This window comes from Euwallacea similis, chromosome 1 (assembly GCF_039881205.1).
Source record: "Euwallacea similis isolate ESF13 chromosome 1, ESF131.1, whole genome shotgun sequence".
NCBI classification, from domain to species: Eukaryota; Metazoa; Arthropoda; class Insecta; order Coleoptera; family Curculionidae; genus Euwallacea; species Euwallacea similis.
The window spans coordinates 4,150,670-4,175,391 of NC_089609.1; the positions used below are offsets into that span (position 1 = coordinate 4,150,670).

A 24,722-nucleotide genomic window follows, 5' to 3' on the forward strand; every position below is an offset into this window, starting at 1 on the left:
GTGCATTATACACTCGAGAGTAGTTCACACCGAGAACCTGCACCGACAAGTGACACTCACAGGAGTGACAGTTGACGAGTAGCAGGGACGGAAATAGCGAAAGGGTTGGCTAGCTATATAAACCCAAAACAGACCCTTAAAATCTCTCTTATATCTCCGATCTCTTATATCTCCGATCTCTTATATCTCCGATCTCTTATATCTCTGATCTCTTATACCTCATATACTCTTACTCTCAGTTCTCTCGAGGTAACGTACCACGATTATCACCCTCAGTATAGTATATACAGACTGTGATAACAAACGTAGCAATAGTTTTGTGTAAATAAAGATAGTCGAGCAGTATCAGCGCGTATTTTGTATCTACGACTAGTATCTTTGCCGGGTTAGAATACTGGTCCCTTCAGCGTGTCCGACTCGTAACGGGAGAATAGATCACCCCGTTAGCACCCACAACACGCCGCGTTACTCCGAACCCTATCGGTAAACGCAAACACCTACAAACCCGACAATTGGTGACCCCGACGTGATCAGCGCCATACGAAGCCCCAGTACAGGGAATCTCGACAACAAGAAGAACACAGAACGGCCCCAGTGACGCCAAAACCTAACACGAGGATCATGGCAAATCCAGGCCCGACAGAGAGTAGCAACAACGCCACAATGGTAGACAGAGTAGCAGTTAAGCCTCCTCCATTCTGGAGCAGAAACCCCGAACTTTGGTTTTGCCAACTGGAATCACAGTTCCAACTGGCTGGAGTTACAGCAGACTCTACCAAGTTCCACCACGTGGTCAGTGCTCTTAACTGTGAGGTCATCGAGCAGGTAGGGGACTTATTACGTAACCCCCCAGCTGGGGACATGTTCCTAGCGATAAAAGACAGGCTCATCACATTGTTCCCTGAGTCTGAAGAACAGAAATACAAAAAACTAGTCTCACACACATCACTGGGGGACAGGAAGCCGTCACATTTGTTGAATGAAATGGCAGGATTGGGCGGTACCTCGGTGTCGAAACGGCTACTCAAATCAATGTGGCTACAGCAGCTCCCGAATCAGATCCAGTCAATTCTGGCTGGCAGCAATGACCCACTGGAGCAGCTGGCAACGAGGGCAGATCAAATCGCTGAGATCCTACAGCCTAGTGTGTACCAGATCCAGCAACAGCCTGAAACCCCTAACTCGCCAACCTTAGCTGAAAGTTTGCGTCGGCTTACCTTGGAGGTGAAGGAAATAAAAGAAAAAATCCCACTTCTGACACCACGGGGAAGATCACAGAGTCGGAGAAGCTCAGGCTCAACAGGCCAAAGAAGGTCAAGATCGTCAAGCCGGAGACAGCAAGACTCAGGGACATGCTGGTATCACCAACGATTCAAGGAGAAGGCCACCAGGTGCTTACTGCCTTGCAATTTCAATGCGGAAAACTAGCCCCCACGTCGCTTAAGGCGAACAGCAACGTGGGACAGCCAGATCGCCACGCGTCCAGCTCTCCAGCTCCCACTAGTAGTAAGATAAATACTTATAGGCTAGTCATTAAGGACGATTTGACGGGAATCAGATTCCTAATTGACTTTGGCGCCGAGGTATCAATAGTTCCCCGCTCGAGGAGGGACCAGTGTGTTGATACCCGATTCAATTTACTCGCGGCAAATAATACGCAGATACCTGCATATGGCAACAAGCATTTAGCCGTCAGCTTAGGCCTGCGAAGGAAATTCAACTGGAATTTCATCGTAGCTAAGACGGATATGGCTATCATAGGCGCAGATTTCCTGCATCACTTCAACGTGCTGGTCGATATGGGCCGCGGTAGAATTATAGACGGCACCACGCAAGTAGCCAGGTATGGACAGGTGAAACTTGCTAATACGTATTCGGTATGTACCATTCCGACATCCTGCAAATATGGTGAAGTCCTAAGGCAATTCCCCAACCTCACCAAATTCACCTCTGCTCCCAGCGATTTAAAGCATAATACCTCACACGTCATCCACACAAACGGACCACCGGTCTACTCAAAAGCGAGACGGTTGCCCCCGGAGAAGCTTAAGTTGGCTAAACAAGAGTTCCAGTACCTACTCGAGATGGGTATCTGCCGACCCTCTAAAAGTCCTTGGGCTAGTCCACTGCATATGGTCCCAAAGAAGGCAACAGGCGAATGGAGACCCGTGGGAGATTACCGTCGTCTGAACGCGGCAACAATCGAGGACAAATACCCAGTTCCAAACTTGCACGACTTCACGCATTTCTTAGAAGGGAAGACCATCTTCACAACACTAGATCTCGTACGTGCATATCATCAAATCCCCGTCGATGAGGACTCAATCCCGAAAACTGCGATTATCACCCCATTTGGGTTATTCGAATTCACCCGCATGCAATTCGGATTGAGAAACGCAGCGCAATCCTTCCAGAGATTCATCCATGAAGTACTGGAAAATCTGGACTTTTGCTTCCCATACATCGACGATATCCTGATAGCATCCGAAAACGAGGCGCAACACATAAACCACCTTAAGACGATATTTGAACGTCTACAAAAATTCGGGTTGACCATCAATCCGGAAAAATGTGTTTTTGGTGAGGAACAGGTCAAGTTTCTAGGTTACCAGGTCTCCCAGCAAGGTTCCACACCGCTCCCGGAGAAGGTAGCAGCCATTGTTGAGTATCCCCTGCCTAAAACTATTTCAGACTTGAGGCGTTTTCTTGGTATGATCAATTTCTACCGAAAATGCATACCAAAAGCAGCTCACAACCAACGAATCCTCCACGAATTACATAAGAACGGCAAGAAGAACGATAAAACTCCCATAAGCTGGACGGAGGAAACTCATGCAGCCTTCGAACAATGCAAGAAGGACCTAGCAAATGCTGCAATCCTGGTACACCCTAGCTCATCGGCACCAATTTCACTCACAGTAGATGCTTCTGATTCCGCAATGGGAGCAGTAGTCGAACAATTTGAAGACAACTTATGGAAACCACTCAGTTTTTTTTCGAAGAAATTTTCGAAAACCGAGAGGAATTACAGCACTTATGATCGAGAATTACTCGCTATTTATTCAGCTGTAAAGTATTTCAGATATATGCTGGAAGGCAGGCATTTCAAGATTTTCACCGATCATAAACCGCTTACATATGCTTTCCGGCAAAAGTCCGACAAATCATCTCCGAGGCAATTCCGTCATCTGGATTTCATCTCACAGTTTTCAACGGATATAGATCACATCAGTGGTAAAAGCAACGTCGTAGCTGACGCTCTCTCCCGGATCGGCTCAATCGACGCACCTCAACCGGTCGATTACGAAGCCCTAAGCAGACACCAGGCAGACGATCTGGAACTGCAAGCAATGTTGGGAGATCCTCAAAGAACCGCATTGAACCTAAAGCAATGCAATGTATCTGGCACTGATGCAACCGTTTACTGTGACGATAGCAACTCGAAAATCAGACCCTTTATCACAAGAAGTTTTAGACGATCTATTTTCGACAGGTTTCACAACCTCTCCCATCCAGGGATAAAAGGAACCACCAAGCTGATATCCACAAGGTTCGTCTGGCCATCCATGAATAAGGACATTCGAGACTGGACCAAAGCTTGTATCAGCTGTCAAAAAGCAAAAGTCAATAAACATACATACACACCATTGAAGCAACTGCAAGTCCCAGACGCCCGTTTCCAGGATATCAATATAGACATCGTCGGACCACTACCACCGTCAAACGGCTACAGGTACTGTCTGACATGCATAGATAGATACTCCTGCTGGGCAGAAGCATACCCGATGGCCGACATGGCAGCGGACACCGTCGCAAAAACCTTTTACGACAACTGGATTTGCAGATACGGAACACCACTCAAGTTAATCACCGACCAAGGCCGACAATTTGAAAGTTCTCTTTTCAGCGCTTTATCCATTTTACTAGGTTGCAAACGAGCTCATACCACGCCATACCATCCTATAGCGAACGGCAAAGTAGAAAGATGGCACAGAACTCTCAAAGCTGCAATTATGGCCCACGTAACGGAACGCTGGACGGAGGTTCTTCCCACAATACTGTTGGGATTACACTGTACCTTGAGAGATGAGGTGGGCGTTTCACCGGCAGAGATGTTGTATGGAACAACTCTACGACTTCCAGGAGAATTTCTCGAACCCTCTAAGCCAGACCATGACCCAACATCTTTTGTACAAAAACTGAAGCAGAAAATGAAGCTGTTACAACCGATCCCCACTAGCAACCACAGCAGTAGAAAAATCTTCGTTGCCCCGGAACTAGAGACCTGCACACACGTCTTTGTGAGGAACGATATGGTGAAAAAGCCTCTCCAACCTCCCTACGAAGGTCCAGTACCCGTAAAAAGCCGTAGTGACAAATATTTCACCGTCACCATGAGCAATAGAGACGTCAACATCTCCAAAGATCGGTTGAAGCCAGCCTACATTCTCCCTACAGATCCTATAGCGCACGACCATACCTACGTTGGCCAGAATCAAGTGAAATCTGCAGGTAGTAAAAGAAAAACTGTACATTTCAGCATACATGGTAAATAGTATTTTCAGCAGTGTACCAATTATATTAGCATATAGGTAGTTGCCATCATGTACATCAAGCCCTGTATCATTTCTTATTTCTGGTAAATTCGGTACTCCGTTTCTAGGGGGGGAGTATTGTGGTGCATTATACACTCGAGAGTAGTTCACACCGAGAACCTGCACCGACAAGTGACACTCACAGGAGTGACAGTTGACGAGTAGCAGGGACGGAAATAGCGAAAGGGTTGGCTAGCTATATAAACCCAAAACAGACCCTTAAAATCTCTCTTATATCTCCGATCTCTTATATCTCCGATCTCTTATATCTCCGATCTCTTATATCTCTGATCTCTTATACCTCATATACTCTTACTCTCAGTTCTCTCGAGGTAACGTACCACGATTATCACCCTCAGTATAGTATATACAGACTGTGATAACAAACGTAGCAATAGTTTTGTGTAAATAAAGATAGTCGAGCAGTATCAGCGCGTATTTTGTATCTACGACTAGTATCTTTGCCGGGTTAGAATACTGGTCCCTTCAGCGTGTCCGACTCGTAACGGGAGAATAGATCACCCCGTTAGCACCCACAACACGCCGCGTTACTCCGAACCCTATCGGTAAACGCAAACACCTACAAACCCGACAAGACAAACAATTGTCTATAGAGACAGTGAAAATGAACGTTTTCGTCCATTGAAGTTGGTAATGCAATCTTCTAACCAATCAACATCGTCAAAAGTTTCGTTCTCACTCGATATACTTCAAATCTACAAGAAGGTGGGAGAATGACAATTTCAGTGACGTTGATTGGTTAAAAAAATTTCATTCGCCAATTTCATTGTACAAAAATTTTCAATCGTACTCTTGCATATTTCTATAAAATTGGCTCAAGACCATAATTTTCATGAGGATATTTGAAAATTGCTTGTTAATATATGTATGTTGGGTTGCCTACTATCGGTGAGAATCAAATCTTTTGGTCTCAACTAGGAGACCCAAGCAGAAACAGAAAGACAGTAAAATTTCAATGTGGGTTGCCGGATTTGAGTCACTTAAAAGTCCAGACCTAGGTCTCTTGAAAGCCGACAGCTTATTATAACTTTATCATCTGTAGTATTATTGATAAATGATACAATTTCAATTGTAATTTGTCAAAATTAACCTAAAAATTAATTTTTGACAGTACAAACTAACCGAATGTAACTTCGATCACTAGAGGGCATTCTAATCTAAGATAAAATTTTTTGACAGCATTCGAATACCGCCATTTTTCATCGTTTGCCGTTTAGTCTTCAATTAGTCGTTTTTGTTCAATTTAAAAATCAAAGTTTTAGCTGCGTTTTTACTGTGTTTTCATCATTATTTTGGATATTTGAGGTAACGATTATTAACATTAATTGAGCAACACATCAGCAGCATTCAAAGTGTGAATTCCATGAAGAAGACCGTTAATAACCTTTCTTTCGAGCCAAAAAAGTTTCGGTTATTTTTTCTGCCCATTCAAATCATAAAAAGAAAAGGGCTGAATCTTTATATTAAAGTCTAACAAGTACGTTTTAAATTCTACGTTTCTATAGGAACATTTTCATCATGGCAGACGAGAACAGGATTCGTTCTTTCAAGAACAAAGGAAAAGACACCGAGGTACCTAAGTATCTTCTTAACTCCCTTGATAATTATACTTCATACCACTCTGCTTTAATAGGAAATGCGCCGCAGGCGAATTCACCAAGCTGTAGAGCTCCGCAAGGCAAGGAAGGATGATCAACTTCTCAAAAGGAGAAATATCTCTGCTGCCGATGAAGAAGTTACCTCCCTTCTTCAAGAGAACAATTCGACCAGTCCAGTAACCATGAGTGCAGAGGAGATTATGTATGGTATGTTAACAAAGGAGGAGTTTTGAGGAATGAATGAATTTGTGACTTTAAAACTGCTCTGAAGGATTTTGGTGATGAATATGATTGATAATCTATTAAATAAGCATTGGTAGCTGTTTTGCAACTATACTAATGTCAAAAACACAATTATACAGAGTGTTCCAAGGTGCTATCATTGCTATCTCTTAAATGGTAAGAATTACAGGCTCAGTTAAATCGGGAGAAATGTACCAAATTTAATACTCTTTCAATAACTGAAAACAATGTTTCCAAATGACTTTTAGAAGTCCTAAGTGATCTCTGTACAATGATATTTCTCATGATAGAATTTTCTGACATTTTCAATTAAAAAAAAGGTATCTCCATTTTTTTCCTCAAAAAATTAAGTCGATCATGAAGCTTCAAATAAAAAATGCAATTATTATGTTGCTTAAAAGTGTTATGTAGACAAATAAATTATTAATAAAGACATAGGTAACCAATAATAAAATAATAATACACATTTAGAGCATTTTTAAATTTGAAAATATAATAAATCATGAAAAGCTGAAAAATAATATATGAATATGTATCAATAATTATTTTTATTTATTGTTAGATTATAAAATGTTATTAAAACTTAGTTTTTGATTTATTTTCAAAATTATATTTGGCCAAATTTTAGTTTTTCCATAATAACTTGGAAACTAAAGATCATTTGACAACATTGTTTGCAGTTCTTGAAAGAGTATTAAATTTGGCACATTTTTTCTCATTTATTTACCGCTGTAACTCTTACTGTTTAAGAGATTTAAAATACCTTGTATATGTTGTGAAAAATGAGCATGCTTTAAAAAAGATTGCCTAAAAAATCCTTCAAGTATATCAATTTTGTTGAGGAAAAGCTTTTTTTTTAAGTTGTTGAAACCTTAAAAAGTCTGCTTTAATTTAATACTCAATCAACTTAAAAAAATCATTTAATTACAATTCCTCTACTTTAAGTGACATAAACAGGTCATTACAAAAACCCTTTGTTGCAGGAATGATGAATCAAGATGAAACAGTGCAGTTTAAAGCAACACAGGCATGCAGAAAGATTTTAAGCAGAGAGAGAAATCCACCCATTGATCACATGATTCGTCTGGGTGTAGTACCCAGATGTGTTGAATTTCTTGGCAAAAACCACAATCCAGCATTACAATTTGAGGCTTGTTGGGCCTTAACCAACATTGCCTCTGGCACTTCACAGCAAACTGCTGCTGTTGTACAGGAAGGAGCAATTCCAAGATTGCAAGCTTTACTGACTTCTCCTCGTGTTGATGTTGCAGAACAAGCTGTGTGGGCTTTAGGTAAAGTATTTTGAGAGAAAATGCCTTTTGATGCTACATTAATTAAATAAATAGATACAGATTTTGTTTCCTCAGTAAATTATGTTAATTGGAATGATAAATTAAGATTAATGAATATTTGAAATCAAAGAATTTCCACTCCCACGTTGAGAAACGTTCACGCCTGTTAGAATTTTAAGGCATGTTGTTCCAACTTAAATAAAAATATCTTGTTTGCCCTGGAAAACGACCTACTGTAGGAAAGTGAGCTTTAATTAAAAATTAAGAAAAAATCTATTTTGTCCTTGAGTACTTATAACTGAATGTTTTAAAGGAAATATCGCTGGCGATGGACCGTTAACAAGGGACATGGTTCTTGAGTATAATGTGCTGCCAGATATCTTGAGACTCATCAAACCAGACACTAGCATTTCGTTATTACGGAACGCCGTTTGGGCAGTTTCTAATTTGTGCAGAAACAAGAATCCATGCCCCAATTTCGAACGAGTTCGTCCGGCTCTTCCCACTTTAGCCAGATTATTATCATACAATGATAGGTAAGAAACAATCGTGTTGAAGAGTACTGGTACAACCAAAACTCAATTTTACTTGGTAAAATGTTAATATATTTAATGAGCCAAAATTGTTATCACGCTTCGTCGAACTCTACTCTATTCAACAATCGAATGGAATTTTTTACACTTATTACAGAGAAAAATTATATGTATTTGGATTTGGTGGTCGTAGTGATCACTGCCGAAGGCAATTATTTCCAAGATCGATTTGGAAACTTGGATTTAAAAATGTCCAAATATCCATACTGAATTGCGGAGGTGTCCAAACTACATTTTACTGCGTAATTGTACAAGTAAATTTTTCAGTAGCTGAGACGAGTATTGTGTAACAAAAACAAATACGTCGTACGATGCAAGAGGTTTGTTAAAATAATTGTACCAACCAAAGTCGCCCAGCAATAACTGCTTGGACATTTAACAATTCTTCAACTTTTAAAAATGTTTTGTAAGCCCAATATCCCCGCAAGCATAGACATAAAGAAAAATTTCATATAAAACCTTAACTAACCTGTTCTGAGCCTATTGCGTGTATATTGCAAATTACTGTGTGCATTCAAAGTTTACATACACACACAATTTTTTTGATAGATTTGTAATATATTCTTTTGGTATTTGTACAGAGACGTTTTGGCCGATACTTGCTGGGCTTTATCTTACTTAACTGATGGCAATAATGAGAAGATTCAAGCCGTATTAGATACAGGGCTAATTGACAGGTATGTTGATATTTAGTGATAAATATTTCCTATCTTTAATTCTGTCATTGTTTAGCTTAGTTCATCTGTTAACAAGCGATGAAAACACCGTTCTGACTCCAGCTTTGAGGGCAGTGGGAAACATTGTAACTGGCAACGATCTTCAAACAGACGTAGTGGTGAATGCTGGAGCACTAACTGTGATGCCAACGCTTATGCAACATTCTAGGTTGAACGTAGTTAAGGAAGCTACCTGGACTGTCTCTAACATCACTGCTGGTAAGAATTTTGAATAGAAGAATGTATCAGTTCTTTCACTGCAGTAAAACGATATTAGGAAATTCCGAGCAGATCCAAAAAGTCATAGATGCGGGCATTGTCCCAGTTCTCCTTCAAGTCCTCTCAACCGGAGACTTCAAGAGTCAAAAAGAAGCAGTTTGGGCTGTAACTAATTACACTAGCGGCGGTACCATCACCCAATTGGCCAAACTTGTTGAGGTAATCACCCGAAAACTAGCTTTAGCACAAAGCATTTTCTCCATCCTTTTTCTTATATTGCAGTTGGGCTGTATTAAGCCATTATGCAACTTGCTGAATTCCAAGGACTTCAAAATTGTGTCTATTGTACTGGATGGCCTTAACAATATTCTACGCGCTGCCCAGCATTTAGGAGAAACCGAGAAAATTGCAGTTTTGATCGAGGAGTGTGGAGGGTTGGACTTAATCGAATCCCTACAGAGCCACGACAATGAGAAGATCTACGAAAAGGCCTTGGCCATAATTGAAAATTTCTTTAGTGATGTGGGTTTTATTTTTGTTTAATTTTGCGTCGATAGGTGCTAATATTGTAAAATTCCAGAATCAACTCGACGAGATGCCAGCTCCGAACACCGAAAATGGCCAAATAGAATTTTCGTCTGCAACTCCCAATATGCCAAGTGGTGGTTTCAGATTTTAAGTGCACTCACGGCCATATAGAAATCAATATTTTTGTGATCAAACATTCCAGTTTACTGTTTATCATGTCACGTGTCATTTCTCCTGTCATAAAAAATGCCTACAGGGTGTTCAACTTATATGTACGCTCCAATTATCTTCATAGTTAATGGTTATATTAATTTTTGTCGTCATGATTTTTCCTAAAACGTTACTTTGATTTTCCTTTAGTAAATGCCTTTATTTGTTTTGTTTTCGGTCTGTCACACAAGATCTGAAAATATATGGCGCAGTTCTACGCACAAGATCTGCTTATTGTTTAGAACACTACTAATGTTTAGATCGCTGATCGGTAGTTTTTATACTTAATGTTTTTATATTCGTTTTGTATGTTGCTATTCTCGTAGTTTGGTTAATTGCAAGTTTTCATTTACATAATACCTAATTATACTTTTCTAAAAAAAGTTTTTATTTAACTCCCCTACTCCCAAAAAGCGTTAACAATTGTGTTTATTATCTGTGAAAATCTTTCTTGGAAGTATTATAGGTTTATATTTTCTGAGAATATTTAATCTGTTTTAATAAAAAAAAATAGACAAACCATTTTTCTAAGTTTATATTTCCGTAAGTTTAAAAAATATTCAGTTTTCTACTGACCATATCAAACAAAAAATACATTCGTTACCCGTGAACAGCCTAAAAATAACATTCATCTGATTTTCCCCACAATTTTTTCCCAATCCTTTATTTGCACCAAAGCATCTCTGGCGGCCTTCCCCATGATGCCTTCAGGCGAATGCTCCGGTTCATTGCTCAAAATTATTTTCGCTTCTGTCAGATACTTGACTACCTCTTTCAAAGTAGCCCTGATATCACTCTTTGACATGTGTTGCGACTCCATCTGCCTCGAAAGAAGGATCATTAATGGGGCGTGGAGCTCGTAGAGGGTAACACCTGTATATTTGAATAAAAACTATTGGTTTATTTGATATAGGGAATAAATTCTTGCCTCTTATTCGGGTATATCCCGGCTCTATTACATCAAACACACTCAGTATCTCTTTACAAATATCACGTTTCCTTAGCAAAGGTTTTTCGTTTAAATCTTGTATGATGTACCCAGATATCCTCCCATACACTTGACTAAGGGACACTTTTACGCTAAGACAAAGGTAGTGAGTGGGATGTAAGACGTTGCGATATTTTTGTAAAAACTGTTCCATTGCTTTTATGTCGTTGGCGTCTATTTGGTCGACTTCTTGAGATATTCTGAAAAGGGTAAAAGATCTACTCAACTTTGGACTAAAATTTAATGTTTAATATATTAATTTGTGGACATTTTGGTGGATAGAATTTGTACACTTCTTGTGAATTATGCCTTCCTACCTGTTTAATAACAGTGTCATTGAGGCAGCTGATATTGAATACCCTGGACAATGTTTCCTTGAATTTGTACAGCTCCAGCGGGAATCAAAATCCAATGGATTATCACAGAGGACTAAACCATTATCACATTTAGGACATAATAAGGAACCACAGTATGTGCCCAGTTCTGAGGGGTCCGAACACCTTTTGCACCTGCACTCAAAGAATTTATTCTCAAGCAGGTGCTCTCGTCTTCTTTGGGTATTCTATAGAAACAATTAGGTACCTACTTAGTTAATACAGAATTTTCAGAAGGTCGTTTGTCTTTACCTGTAAAGTATAAGCGTAACTTAAGGTGATGGGATGCCCTTTGGGAATCTCCGTGGAAGCTCTCACTGTCAGCCTATAAGTGCCTTCCTCATCTGTATGATTCGTATTAGGAACACAGTCATGCGAGAGTAGAAACGAAGTAGGATAGATTCCACGAATATTCACACCTTGTTGGCCTATTTCGAAAGCATTGACCTAAAACATGCAATTATAGGATCGATTGTAGTGGTTTTGATTTATAATGTTAAACCTCTAATATCCCACATATCGTATGAATTTCGTCTTCTGAGAACTCTGTAAGTTTCCAGTCTTTGATTATCCTATCGACCACTCTGGATTGATTTAAAGACCATAGGTCGGGAATACTCCTTCTGATATCGTTGTGACTTTCCATGTCCATTAGAATGGCATAGCTGCTCGGATCAGTTGTTTTGAGGATGAGGCATCGTAATGGAACTAAAATTTAATTAATTATGATATCGCGATAAGCGGCAGTAAAAGTTCTCATTGTTTGCAGACTCAGTACTATGGAATTTCGGAGTTTAAATCTAGATTTAAACTAGAGAAGGGAAGAAATCAACAACTGTTAGTCGTACCTAGCAGCATCATTTACCTATGGCTTGAAAATGTATCCTCAATTCTTCCAAATTGTTGAAATCAAAAAACGATGCAGATTTGCATTCCTGGAGTATGGTACATTCGATCTCGGTGTGGCCGTGAGTTTTCTTCAATCCTGGGCATTTTTTACAGCACAATGGCCAACCACAATTGGTACATCTAAATCCGGATAAAAGGTGTATAAAAAATGCACTTTAAGCACAAGAAATAGTGAGTATCGAGAAACTAAAATCTTTACAAACCTGTGCATATGATCTTTATTTTCTAGATCTCTGTAGCACCCTAGGCACTGCACCTTGCAGCTTGTACAGGGCCCCACTACGAGCGGCTCCTCGGAAATAATTACTTCTCCGGGCTTGATTTCTTTCTTGGAAACGATATATCTGCAAAAAATTCATATCCATGTCATGTATCCAGCATCAGAAGTCATGTCTAATATTACATTTTCCAGAAATCCATTTGCTCCTGCTCATTCCTGACATACATTTTTAATTCGCAAAAACTATCAAAAACTTTTAAAGATAAAAGTAAAAATAAATGCTCGGTCATAAATCTGAATGACATCGTTTTATTTTAATAATTTTATGCAGTCAAACATTTTCTGGCACGGGTCCAGGTCCAGGCAGAACAGCCGGATCGCCTATATGGATTATTATATCGGTTGATTATTTACAACACTAACAGGATAAAATAGAGATAGCCCATTTAATGCTCTGGAGCACAGGGTATTTAGGAGGCAACGTAAATATTTAATTATTGAGTGTCTAATGAGCATTTTGATTTATGCCTGCGGCATTAATTTTGGCCCTTTAATTTTGCGTTGGTTTTTCACAAGAGATCATAAACACAATTTTTCTTTAGAGCTTTTTGGACAACAATAAATAAATAGGTTACGTGGTGTCCTAAATAGAAAATGTTTTTAGGTTGTTGGGAAGATTTATTGTGGAAGTTAAAAAATTGCGAAGGTGTGTCGTTTTGAAATGACTCATTTTGCATTGTATTTACGAGTCAATGCCAACAAGTTTCTGGCAACAATGAAAACTGTGTTTACTGCTGCCAATTTTACATATATGTAATTACAAAGCTGACATGAAATATACAAATAGGCAGTACAACGATAACAATTCGATCTTGGAGCGATGCTGTGTTTCATCAATTACTGTCAATTCACGTATGAAGGAGGTGGGGAAATTACAAAAAGAGAAAAAACCCTGTTTTCATGATGTTTTTCATTTAGCTGTAAAAGTTATTATTAAAATTAAAATTTTATTATTAAATTAACTATAGGGAACAGAAAAGACAAACGAAAAGAATTTCTTACTGATATTCTCCATAGTATGGAACCCCATACTATGTAAAAAGTAAAATCTTAGAGAGCATCTCCTAATGTATTATAATTATGCCGCATAGACAATAATGTCAATGCTCGTGGTCAAATAAGCTTTCTCTAGAAATTTATTAAAACAAAAATATCTGAAGGTAGAAAAATGTGTTATCACAAATGTACAGAGTTGTAGGGGGGGGGGGGGGGGTGGATTTCAACCAATTGACCCTAGGTGACACTCACTAAGGAGACCAGAGACTGAAACTGTGTGGACACTAGCTGCTGGTTAAGGTCCACATGTAGTCAAAACCTTCTTCACCATACCAAATAATCAGGTAGGCATGTTAAACAATTTTGTCTTCATACTGTACCATTTATAATATTGCTATGGAGTGTGGTATCACCCTGTATACAGGGTAATTTAAAATTCAGTGCCAATATTTTAACAAAGTATTTTTGAGGTGAAAATAAGACCGTTTCTTCCTTTAGACCTGGATCTTAAAATGCACCCCTTAGGAGTTGTAGTTATCGAATAGTGGACAAAAAAAATCGATTATTTCAAATTGTAACCACAGTTACCAACCAAACTTTATAAAAAATTGCAAGCCCTGGTTTTTTAAGGCGTTCTATTCATTTTTTGCTTTAAAAATTATGTAAACCTAATTTCAGAAAGGTTGGAGGGGATCTACACTTTGCATAGCCGATATTTTATATTTCTACTAAGAAACTCTAAATTTAACAGTTATCATTTGGTAGATTGTGAAAAAACGAAAAATTTTTATGTCTTGCGTTTTTTCGATACAATTAACCGTTTGCAAGAAAATTGTTGTTGACCAAAAGAGTAGTGTTAGTGCAATGACTTGGGCTGTGACCGCTACGACTTCCTCCTATTTATATTTCTTCTTCCTTGTTTTTTAACGTTTGTAATTATTGTTGACATTTTGATTTAGTTGAAATTTTCTCCCTGTTTTTCGTTCCTGGAAAGCGTTAAGTGAAAAAAAAATGCAAAGTGTAGATCTCCTTCCAATCCTTCTTAAATTAGGTTTACGTAATTTTTTGAGCAAAAAAATGAATATAGCACCTAAAAAAATAACTTCCAAATTTTCGTGGAATTTAATCGGTAACTGTGGTCACAATTTGATATAATCGAATTTTTTCGCCTATCTTTCAATGACTCCACCTCCTAAGGAGCGCATTTTAAGGTTTACAGGAAGAAACAGTCTTATTTTGATCTCAAAAATACTCTTAAAATATTTGCACTCAATTTCGAATCACCCTGTATAGTACACGGTACGAACACTCCTGCATATTACAAAAACTTATAATTATGGCATCAAATAAATAACCGTTGACGAACACATCGTCAAAACAACATCATTACAGCTTGAAGTAACGAAAATCATCATCATGAAACGACATCTCAGAGGAGGTGTTGAATAAAATATTATATACAAGTTAAAGTGACACTTTGGCTAATGGGCTACTCGGCTTCGACCGAAGTACTCTTGGATGGTTATAATAGCAACCTTAATAAAAAAACAACTATAGAGAAAAACACGGACAATTTCTAAATTTAAATGCCCCGCCTTGTTACGGATCATTAAAAATACGGTCGCATTTAATGTTTCTTGGCAAGGAATTTGCATGAATGATCCAGATAGCACAAGGGGTTTCGACTAATATTTCTCCTACTTGTAATACTAATTATTACTTGTGTCAGATGTTTTCATTCAATTTAAGAGCTCTGTCATGGTGTTATTTGTGTTTCTATAGACATGTGTATGATGATCAACTGGATACAAATGAATTAGATTGGAGAAAAAACAGTTTTTTGCCCAGCTCCTGAAGTTAGTTCGGTTTGAAGTTCTAAAATGGGGCAAAGGGGACGTAACTAAGAGTTGTAATGTGGTTTTGACAACAAATTCTTGCGCAATATTGTCGTACCTTCATGGTATTGCCAGTATTACCATATCGTGTCTAGCAAAAATTTGATTTAACTCAACATATGGCACTTTGGGAAGGTTTCCGAATTCTTCGTGTTGATAATTAATTAAATTCATGTACTTCTAATTAATTAAATAAATAATTTTAATTTTAATTAAAATTAATTAAATACATTAAAATAAATTAAAAAATAAAACTCCATGAAAAGTGCTACCACTAAGACGTGAAAATATTTGTCGAATCAGCAATCTTCCATGAAGAATCCTACAGATCTTTTTCATTGCGGTAAAAACTGACGATTATTGTCATGAAGGATTCCTAATTGTTAATATCAGCCATGTGTGTCCAACTAACGAAATTAACCGAAATTTTATAGAAGTATTTAAAAATCACATCTCTAGGTGAAATTACTAATTAAAAAAAGTCTAATTATAATTATAATTACTCTTTTGTTCCTGTTAGTTCTCTTGATTCTATTTGAGTATAGAGATATTTTCGCTGCGATATGTTTATGCTGATTTTTTCAAATCGGCAAAGGAAGAGTGCTTTCGGATATTGGAAATCGGATGTATGTGATGTCTGCTTAATTCTTGAATCACCTAAACCCGACCCTCGTAAATCTTGACCTGGATCAATATATTGGCAACGTTATCTGGGAGACATTTTTCATAGATCACAGTGTTCGATTTTTATTTAAATTTGTCAAAATAATCAAAAAATTGCTCTAAATGTGAATCTCCTGCCGTGTTTCTCGGTTTTGATGAGAATGCATTATTTAAAGATTGTTCGGGTGTGAACAGATTTTCTGGACTCTGTAAATTTATAAGTGATATCTATCTGGATCTTAAGACAATATACATAGGAGGTTTAATTGGACAATGATTGCGTGTGGTTTTCAAATGCGTCGATAGTGCGTTTTTAGCACACACTGTTAGTTCAGGTTGAAAATTTTAAATGTTGAAATAACAAATGTTTGGGGCAACTTGTTTGTTATATGAACAGATTCAATAATGAAAACGTCCTGAAAGGTGTTTATGAGCCGCATGTTTCAACAGAATCAAAGGCTCGTTTTGGATTTATGTGACAGAGCAATGAATTTAACAAAAAGAAAACAGAGAAAAGGATTATTAATTATAAAGAACTCATAGAAAAATGGTTTGAATGTTATCGGCTAGTAGAAAGTAGACAATGGTCACAGGTGAAAATTGGGCTGCAATTTCTAGACAGACCTAACCTGAACTAACCCGAGCATCATTGGAGGTAACAGTATACAGCTTAAGAACGCAGATTATTGGAAAATCTGATCCATCTTAATTAATGCCGAGTAGATAAGTTATACAAGGTAATCTGATTTCATGCATACCATGGGGATTTTGAAAACCGTAGTAAATATGAAATGATTTAAATTGGGAGTAACTTGTGCAGTTTTTTTTTGTTGCTTATAACTACGTTTTAAAACGGAAATGTTTTGAGCGCATGAACGATTTTCGAAAACTCCGAATTTGAGCAGGCAATGGAAGTTGGCCAAGTTTTTTATATTCTTAATATTAATGAGTGCATTTTATTTCGAAGACTCCCGTTTCTTTTAGCTTTCGATTTTCAAGAAATTTAATAAAAATCCAACGGCTCTGTTTTCAAGAAGCCATAAAGGTCTCATAAATAAGCGACATTTATTTTTATTTACATATTACATTTATCGGTTATTTCTGTTATCAGTGGAAATTTTCCCGTAAATTTTTATAATGTGTCTTTATTTTGGCACTAATATACGTAAATTTCTCTCAATTTAACTGAATTATTGTATCTCTTGTGGTTTTCGAGGTCAGCCACCCTGGACTTCTTTATAATTTTATCTTTATCGATAATCGCTTGCACGAACCAGATATCATCAACATTAAATTAGTCATAGGTATAGGAGGATGAGTTTCAGGGAAAGTGACCAAAATCAAAATATTTACTACTGATCCACGGGGATGCTATCTCACTAAATTCTTAAAATAAAAGTAGGTAGCACTAATTCTTCAAAGTGCTTGTTCTCAATATTTCCAATATTCCCGACAGTTTAGTTTTACAGACAGTAATTTATTTTTCTAGCAATTTGTATAATAGCCCGGTTTAAACTTAACACCCGTTTGATGGTCCGTTTATTTTTATTATAATTATAAACAGTACAGTTATCTCGAATAATGGTACGATATGTACCTTGATGTTGCTGGGAAAGTTTTGTTTTCCTCATACTCTAGAGAGTCTGTGATTAAGAGCGGAGTGATTAAGTTAGTCTGAATCATTCTCAGTGTATGCTCATTATTTAACTTCGAAAATTTTCTTAAAATATTATATATTCATTCGAAGAAAAGATGAATATTTTGCCGCATTAGAAGGATTGTTTTAATAACACCTATGCAGAGGTTTTATTTACACATGGCAACTATTGCTATTTCTGAAACAGTAAAAGTTACCAAGCTAAGCTAAGTTAAGGGAAAAGTTCCCATTTTTGGAGACTTAAGATACCGATTTTATAATTTTCACTGTTTCGGAGATAGTGGGCAGATCTAAATAAGTCACCCTATACAGGGTGTCCTGGATAAGAATGCACTTTACAGTGATCTAGTAAACCATAAAAAATAGGGAGGTGGTTAAATCAGAGCAAAGTTGCAACCTTTTTGTGTTTTGCAAAATCATATTTTCAAATTTACTGAGAGTAAAATAAAATTTATTGTCTATTTAAAAAACAAAGTTGATGATGGTGTCGAAGAAATGAAACGTCGGATCGAAAATCTATGAACCTCATCTTATAGAGGAGAAAAAGTGGCAACGAAAATGTTAAATTTATTTTAAAATATCTTTTCAAATAAAATCAGAAAACGGTAAAAAAGGAATCGCGAAAAATTGGTTTTTTTTTCAAATAACTTCAGATCCATTCGGAATTTCTCAAATTTGTAAATATGATTTTGCAGAATACAGAAAAGTGCAACTTTTCGCTAATTTAACCATCTCCCTATTTCTTATAGTTCACAAGATCCCTGTAGAGTACATTCTTATCCGGAACAGCCTGTATATACTGACTTATATCAATACATTTTAGGTATTGATCTGAACCTTACCGTCCCATAACCTTTGACGTTTTCATTTCATACTTAGGCCCGTCGAAATTATCTTCGCATATATCTTCGAGGAGACTGACCGAAGTGTTAGATCTGAATGTTTTGGTGGAGCTACTGCTCCTCTGAAATTAAAATATTATTGACTAATTAAAGCAACTGCAGGAATAGAAACATAATGTCTATAGAAACATTCAAATTCTATTCATATCAACATTATAACAATATTTTATTATTCTAAAAATACATAATAATCGATAAAAACTTGGTCTGTAAGACCGTCTTTACAATACACAGGGGTAAAACTTCTGAGTTCTAACGCATTGATGAAGGTTTAAACACGAACAATGAAGGCCAAGTCAGGAAAGAGTCAAACATGAAAATATCTAATTTTTAATATTCCTATAATTTCCTATTACCTGATTCTGTAAAGTTAAAAAGTTAAAATGAAACTACCAAAATCAAATCAAACCAGACAATATTATATAGAATCCCATAGAAAATAATGTTAAAACTAGTAAATTATAACTACTAAAACTAGATTGCTGCTTTTATTGACTAGCCATTCAGTCCACCTGATTTGATTCTATTGGACTTTGTTGTGGGGGATTCTTTTGAATTTAAAATCGATATATACAGCCTAAATTCCTCGATTACTTGGAATAGCGTAATAATATTACATCTTAATGGCATTTGCCTCTATAAAGTTAGGATAAAGATGGTTCTTAACATTCTACATATAAAATACGTTTCAATGAGGTAAATGTGTTACCTAATGTTTTGATATATGCGATTTGCCCTAAAAACCTAAAAAAGATTAATTATGGGAAAAGTTTCAAACTTTTAAAACTGTATCTAGGTATAAATAAATTTGAATTTCGGAAAATAAATAACGTAAATGATGTGCCGTGATAAATTGCGTTGTGATTTATTACGGAATAGATATAAAAATTTTCGGAAATATAGCGATTTTAGTAAAACCATTCGGACCCATCAATTTAGTTTTCATTTTGTGTATATTTTATATAAGTGGCGTTCAGTTTTGATTAGTGTCTAATGCACAGCAGGAGATTTTTGTCTCAGGAGCAGCCAGAGCTATCAACGATGAACATTTGAAATCATTATTAAAGTAAATGTCAGCAGAAACGAATTTATCTTGTTGCATCCTGCTTTTAATAGAACCCTAAAGAAAAAAAATCTGCCACTTCATGGTACCTAGCACCTAATTAAATTATATTTTATTAGGTATAATTAAATACCTTATAGCACAAAAGACGCCTTTAATCTGCGTCTAGATGATAAAGTGACAGAGCCTAAATCCTAGAGATCATTTTGCCAATCATTAATGGTTTCATTAAAAAAATCAAAATTAGCTGATACACTTTTTTTGACTCACCTTGTAGAAATCGATGTGGGTTTAAAATGCATCTAAAACTAAAATTAAATTTTTACTGCAATAGTTTTATTCGATATATTTTTTTTATATATTCCATAATAAAACCCAATTCTGTCCTATATTTATATTTCATGGAAAAATTCTAAGCAGAAAGGTGTTGTACTTACCCTTCTCCGATGACTTCGGTTCATTACTTCACTTTAAAAAGCAATAATAATAGATAATAATAATAATAAAATCCTTAATTTAATATCACGAATAGTATCTCGCCGATATGCGAATTAAAAACAATTTTTTTCTTCAAATTATCGCGGTGTATAGGATTGTTTTCCCACCGAAATTAAAGGATCAGCGTCGTGAGCGCGTTTGGCGTGTGCCGGTATACAACGTTTATATTTAAAAGCATCACATTCCACTAGATTATCATCCAGAGCTGCGAAAATGCCAAATTTCGAAAGCAGATTTATGCAAATCGCTGATAATGAAAATTGAAAATTAAACAATAATTATAATTTTTCGCAAAATGGCGGACTTGCCGCTATTTTTTAGCTTTAACGTTTTTTTTTCATTTTTTCAATTCCATATAGTATGTCACGAAATCCTTCATATTGTTTTAATATTATTATACTATACGACAACAACTATTGAAGTGATTTTGTATGTTAAAAAATCACTTTTTTTTTCGTTTTTGAAATTATATTCGAAATTGCTTTTCTGATGGAAACGTGTACCCAATTTTAAACCGCAACAAATCTCGTTTTGCTCCCAAAAAATTGAAATTGTTAGCTTGCACCAAACATTTCAGTGACTGATCACAAACGAAAATAAATAAACATAAACCGTTCCTTGACTCTCCATGATTGATTGTGACATTAGAACCAGAAAAATGGCTGTAGCTTAGTCATTTTGCAAAATAACCGACGTTATTGATATCCTTTGGAAAAAGTCTGTCATATCTCTGGAGTGACAACTGACACAATGATTATCATTGATCATCATGATCAAAATTTGTTTTTTTCGAAATGTTTTCCCAGCCATAAATTAAAAAAATGCCTCAAATTGGTCTCCTAAAGCCATTTCAAAAGCAAATCAAAACGATATGTGTCAAAACATTTTTTGGTTATTTGACATTGACATGTCTGCGGACAACTGTCAGATTTTCGGATGTGTTTTTACCCAGTGTACCTGCTATAGGACTAAATAGGGCCTAAGTTGTAGTCAGGGAAAGGATGGAGACGGAAGGAGACTTACCACTTTGCTACGATTTTTCTCGGGCTTCCAGGTGATCAATATCCCAAAGGGCTATTATGGTTTTATTAATTATTAAATTATTTTTAATTAATTATTATATTCCACAAAATAAAAACATTCTATTTCCATCCAGACGTTTTCGATTCGCAAATTCCCTTCGTCGAATAACGATACCTCAATTACATCGAATTAAAAACCAATATTTCATCTTCTGTCCGAACAAATTGATTAAAGATACGATCATCTGGATGAACTCCAATTGTCCGAATTTATCCTATTTATATCACAACAGCATTTTTGTTCTGCTGCTGCTGGCTGCTGTGTAAAACTTTAACGACCATTAAACCTAATTTATATCCCAAGCAATCTTTATGCTTTCCTTCAAACTTCTAATATTCCACTACGCAGTTTTATGACCCATTAAATTAAGCTAACAAAAACAACGCAAATAATTTCTACAATAAATAAAATACGTGTCGAAATGTGTATATTAAGGAAATAAATATAAGAGGATAATACACAATATTAACTAACGTAATATCAGGCGGATCGCCTTATTAAATGTCTGCAATAGTCGTTCCCGACAGCTGCATGCCTGCAAAATACTTTTAGGGACTTCTGAATTATTCGCTTTGGAGTTTCGTCCCCTTTGGACCTTTTCAGGTTGACCAATATTTCTCCGAAAAACACGTGACACGGAGATTTGGTGAAGATGTGGAGCCCTTTATCGTCGGCTGTCACCACCTCATTGGGCAGGCCCTCAAACGACTTCCTGCCCTTTAAAATGAAATCCGTCAGTTTATCTTCATGTGGTGGTAACGTTGGTCCAGAAGGGGAGCTCTCCATCGCTTGCAAGGTATTTCCTAAATAAATAAAAATTATAATTCATTCACCGCAGTATAACCGCCAAAACCCACACGTAGTATCCAACCTCAATAATTTTACTACAAAAATATGTACCCGATGCCACAGAAAATTTCTTTAAATCGTCCTCCTCTCTTCCAGTATTTCCCCCGTCGATCTTGAAGCTTAATCCGCCATATTTCCACAATCCCAGTATTCTTGCAGCAAATATCAAAAGTTCAGGGGTGAATTTGCTCCAAGAGTTGTGTAAAGGGGATTTGGAGAATATCTCTTGAGGAGTAACATTCCGGATTGTTAAGCCTGGAATGTCGCGTAATACGTCATCCAGTGTTTTAGGACGTGGGCTGAGGGTGCTGAAGGTGATGCGTTCGGTTGGATTTAGCAACCCTGGAAGCTCGCTGGTTTCTAAAAATTGTCCAGAATATCAGAGAATATTGTGAGATCTGTTTTCCAGAGAAACGGTGAGCAAAACAAGAAAAGGATCGAGACTAGATTGGTCTTGGTCTTGCAAATTTAATAGCAAGCCGGGAAAATCGTTGGGTTCTAAAAGTTGTTCAGAATATTAGATAATATTGTATAGTTGTAGGCTAGAAATTGTAGGAATTTTATTTTCCGAAAGTTCCTTTATGTTCCTACGAGTATGCTTTAAAGTTAGCTGTTAACAGGTTGATCCAAGTTAACGGTTCACAGTATAGATGAGAATAGATAATATTGACCCAGAATTCTTACCATTGCTACTCCTTTTATCAATATTCACTTTATTCCCCAAGAACATGTCGAGCAAACTTTTAACTCCGAAACTATTCCCAATAGAGGACATCTGATTCATATGGTGCCTCTTTTTCCTGACAAGAACGTTTTTTCCATTCTCTTTGCTAACTTGCTTCGCTCTTTTAATTTCTGGTGTTTGACTTCTAGGAGAAGTGGATACTGGACGCCTCCCCATGTCCAGATAATTTTGTGGCTGCAGTGTTTGATTTAGATTTGATAGTGGTATGTTGGTACTAAGAAAATATTCATTTAAATTCATCACTTAGTTATACTCTAAGAATCTAAAGATTACTCTTTATTGCTATTTGATTGCAACAGAACTAAGTGCATATCAAAGCCCTCGTACTCCCTTTTGATTCTTTCCAAAGCTGACAGTTGCTCTTTATTCCAATTTCCGGAGGGATGCACTAGATGGATGGTCCTATTTCCCAGGGGTTCCACATTGCTAGAACCAGCACAATTCTGGCCTCGCTGGAGGAAAATTCATATGCAGTTACCTGTAGGAGCATCGTGGCACTCGAATGCTGCTCGACGGAACCATTGAAGAAAAGATTAGAATGGCCATCACGAAGAAAATTAAGCTTACTAAAAGGGTTATCGTCCAACAGGGACTAATGTGATCTGCAAGAGAATGGCTGTATATTTAAATAAAAGTTAAGTATATTGATAGTTGCTTCAGATTTCTTTTTAGTAATTTTCCTTCTTTTCTTTTCATTTATGTTTTCCGCTACCGATTATTTTTCGGTACATACTTACAAATCATATTTTTTACATTTCTCATGTTAACTACTTCTAGTTTACACTACCACTAGAGCACAATTGAATTCGCACGAGTCGGTGCAAATAAGTGTTTGCGGAAGTACATCATTCTTGTTTTTAATTATTTCATATATGATTATAGGCCCATTATGCCATTACGAGCACCTCTATGCTGGTAAATAATTGTAATCTAACTGGTTTCGATCAGCACAGTAGAACGTTTCAATTTCGCAGCTTTTAACGTTAACCTTTCCAAATTAATACGTAAACCTATCAGTTCTAGGATTGGGATTGGATTTTCTGAGCAGAAACTGCATTGGATTTGTTGTGATATCATATTTTTAGCTTTGCCGATGATGGCCTTAAAACCGAAACATCGGCGGAGAAATTAACGTAGTTTCTTTTCAGAAAGTCCATCCTTGTTCCCATAAATCCTCGATTTTTAATTTAGTGCTTCTGGTATACGTACTAGGAAAGTCAGTAAAAACTGCAGTAGCTCCCGAAGAAATTCCATACAGCCGACCTTTGTCGAAATTGACCCTATTGTTGTTCTTTGAAACATTTCCATCGTCTTCCGTGGGGTATAGGAGTAAAGGGGATTTTTCTTCGGATCTAGCGTCTTCCATTATAACTAAAGGGTTAAGTGTATTTAACACTTTAACGCATTAAAATTGGTACTCACACTTCTTCTTTCAATTCTGGATTGTGAGATATATAATAGCTGCTGTAAACATTTGTATATAAAAGTCAGATTAGGCACAGAAAAGTGTCACAGAAAGTACCAGAGACGTTTAACAATAATTGTCAAGTAGAGCAACTGAGAGTTCTTAAAAATTGCGGGTTATTTGTGTTTGTGGATAATTCACGTTTGTTTATTCCAATGTTTATCCAATAGTGTGCTTTTGTAGTTTTTTCTTTGACCATTAACGTGATCTACAACAAAATATCATGTGCGCGAACGAATCCTATAGTAAGCTAAATTAGTTCTGGTTGTTTGAAATTAGAGAGTTACAAACCATATAAATCTGGTCTTTGCAAAGATTAATCCACAATAATTTGTCGGAA

The 24,722-nt window shown here is 36.7% G+C and overlaps 3 protein-coding genes across 5 annotated transcripts; 1 reads left to right on the forward strand and 2 right to left on the reverse strand.

Annotated features, from left to right (window-relative positions):
• Positions 1–5,756: 5,756 nt before the first annotated feature.
• Positions 5,757–10,399, forward strand: Pen (Pendulin). Its single transcript, XM_066390463.1, has 10 exons — positions 5,757–5,921; positions 6,122–6,188; positions 6,250–6,421; positions 7,441–7,749; positions 8,063–8,285; positions 8,924–9,019; positions 9,075–9,277; positions 9,336–9,496; positions 9,560–9,799; positions 9,858–10,399. Exons 2-10 carry the CDS (start codon positions 6,135–6,137, stop codon positions 9,954–9,956), a joined length of 1,557 nt encoding a protein of 518 aa, XP_066246560.1. The 5' UTR covers positions 5,757–5,921; positions 6,122–6,134; the 3' UTR covers positions 9,957–10,399.
• Positions 10,400–10,578: 179 nt separating this feature from the next.
• On the reverse strand, positions 10,579–20,488 carry LOC136411188 (SET domain-containing protein SmydA-8-like). 3 transcript variants are annotated; one of them, XM_066393674.1, is made up of 9 exons: positions 20,180–20,488; positions 18,620–18,741; positions 12,490–12,630; positions 12,243–12,406; positions 11,880–12,085; positions 11,630–11,824; positions 11,321–11,565; positions 10,944–11,203; positions 10,579–10,888 (listed from the first exon to the last, which is right to left on the reverse strand). In XM_066393674.1, exons 1-9 carry the CDS (start codon positions 20,201–20,203, stop codon positions 10,644–10,646), a joined length of 1,602 nt encoding a protein of 533 aa, XP_066249771.1. In that variant the 5' UTR covers positions 20,204–20,488; the 3' UTR covers positions 10,579–10,643. The 3 variants fall into 3 exon arrangements, with proteins under 3 accessions (XP_066249771.1, XP_066249780.1, XP_066249789.1); XM_066393683.1 differs by lacking the exons at positions 18,620–18,741; positions 20,180–20,488 and adding an exon at positions 12,690–13,138; XM_066393692.1 differs by lacking the exon at positions 18,620–18,741 and having other exon boundaries at positions 10,580–10,888; positions 20,180–20,486.
• Positions 20,489–21,406: 918 nt separating this feature from the next.
• LOC136408971 (uncharacterized) lies at positions 21,407–24,520 on the reverse strand. The gene is made up of 7 exons (XM_066390223.1): positions 24,340–24,520; positions 24,127–24,288; positions 23,396–23,519; positions 23,215–23,343; positions 22,857–23,131; positions 22,224–22,532; positions 21,407–22,126 (listed from the first exon to the last, which is right to left on the reverse strand). The coding sequence occupies exons 2-7, from the start codon at positions 24,281–24,283 to the stop codon at positions 21,804–21,806; spliced, it is 1,317 nt and encodes a 438-aa protein (XP_066246320.1). The 5' UTR covers positions 24,284–24,288; positions 24,340–24,520; the 3' UTR covers positions 21,407–21,803.
• Between the last annotated feature and the right edge of the window lie 202 nt (positions 24,521–24,722).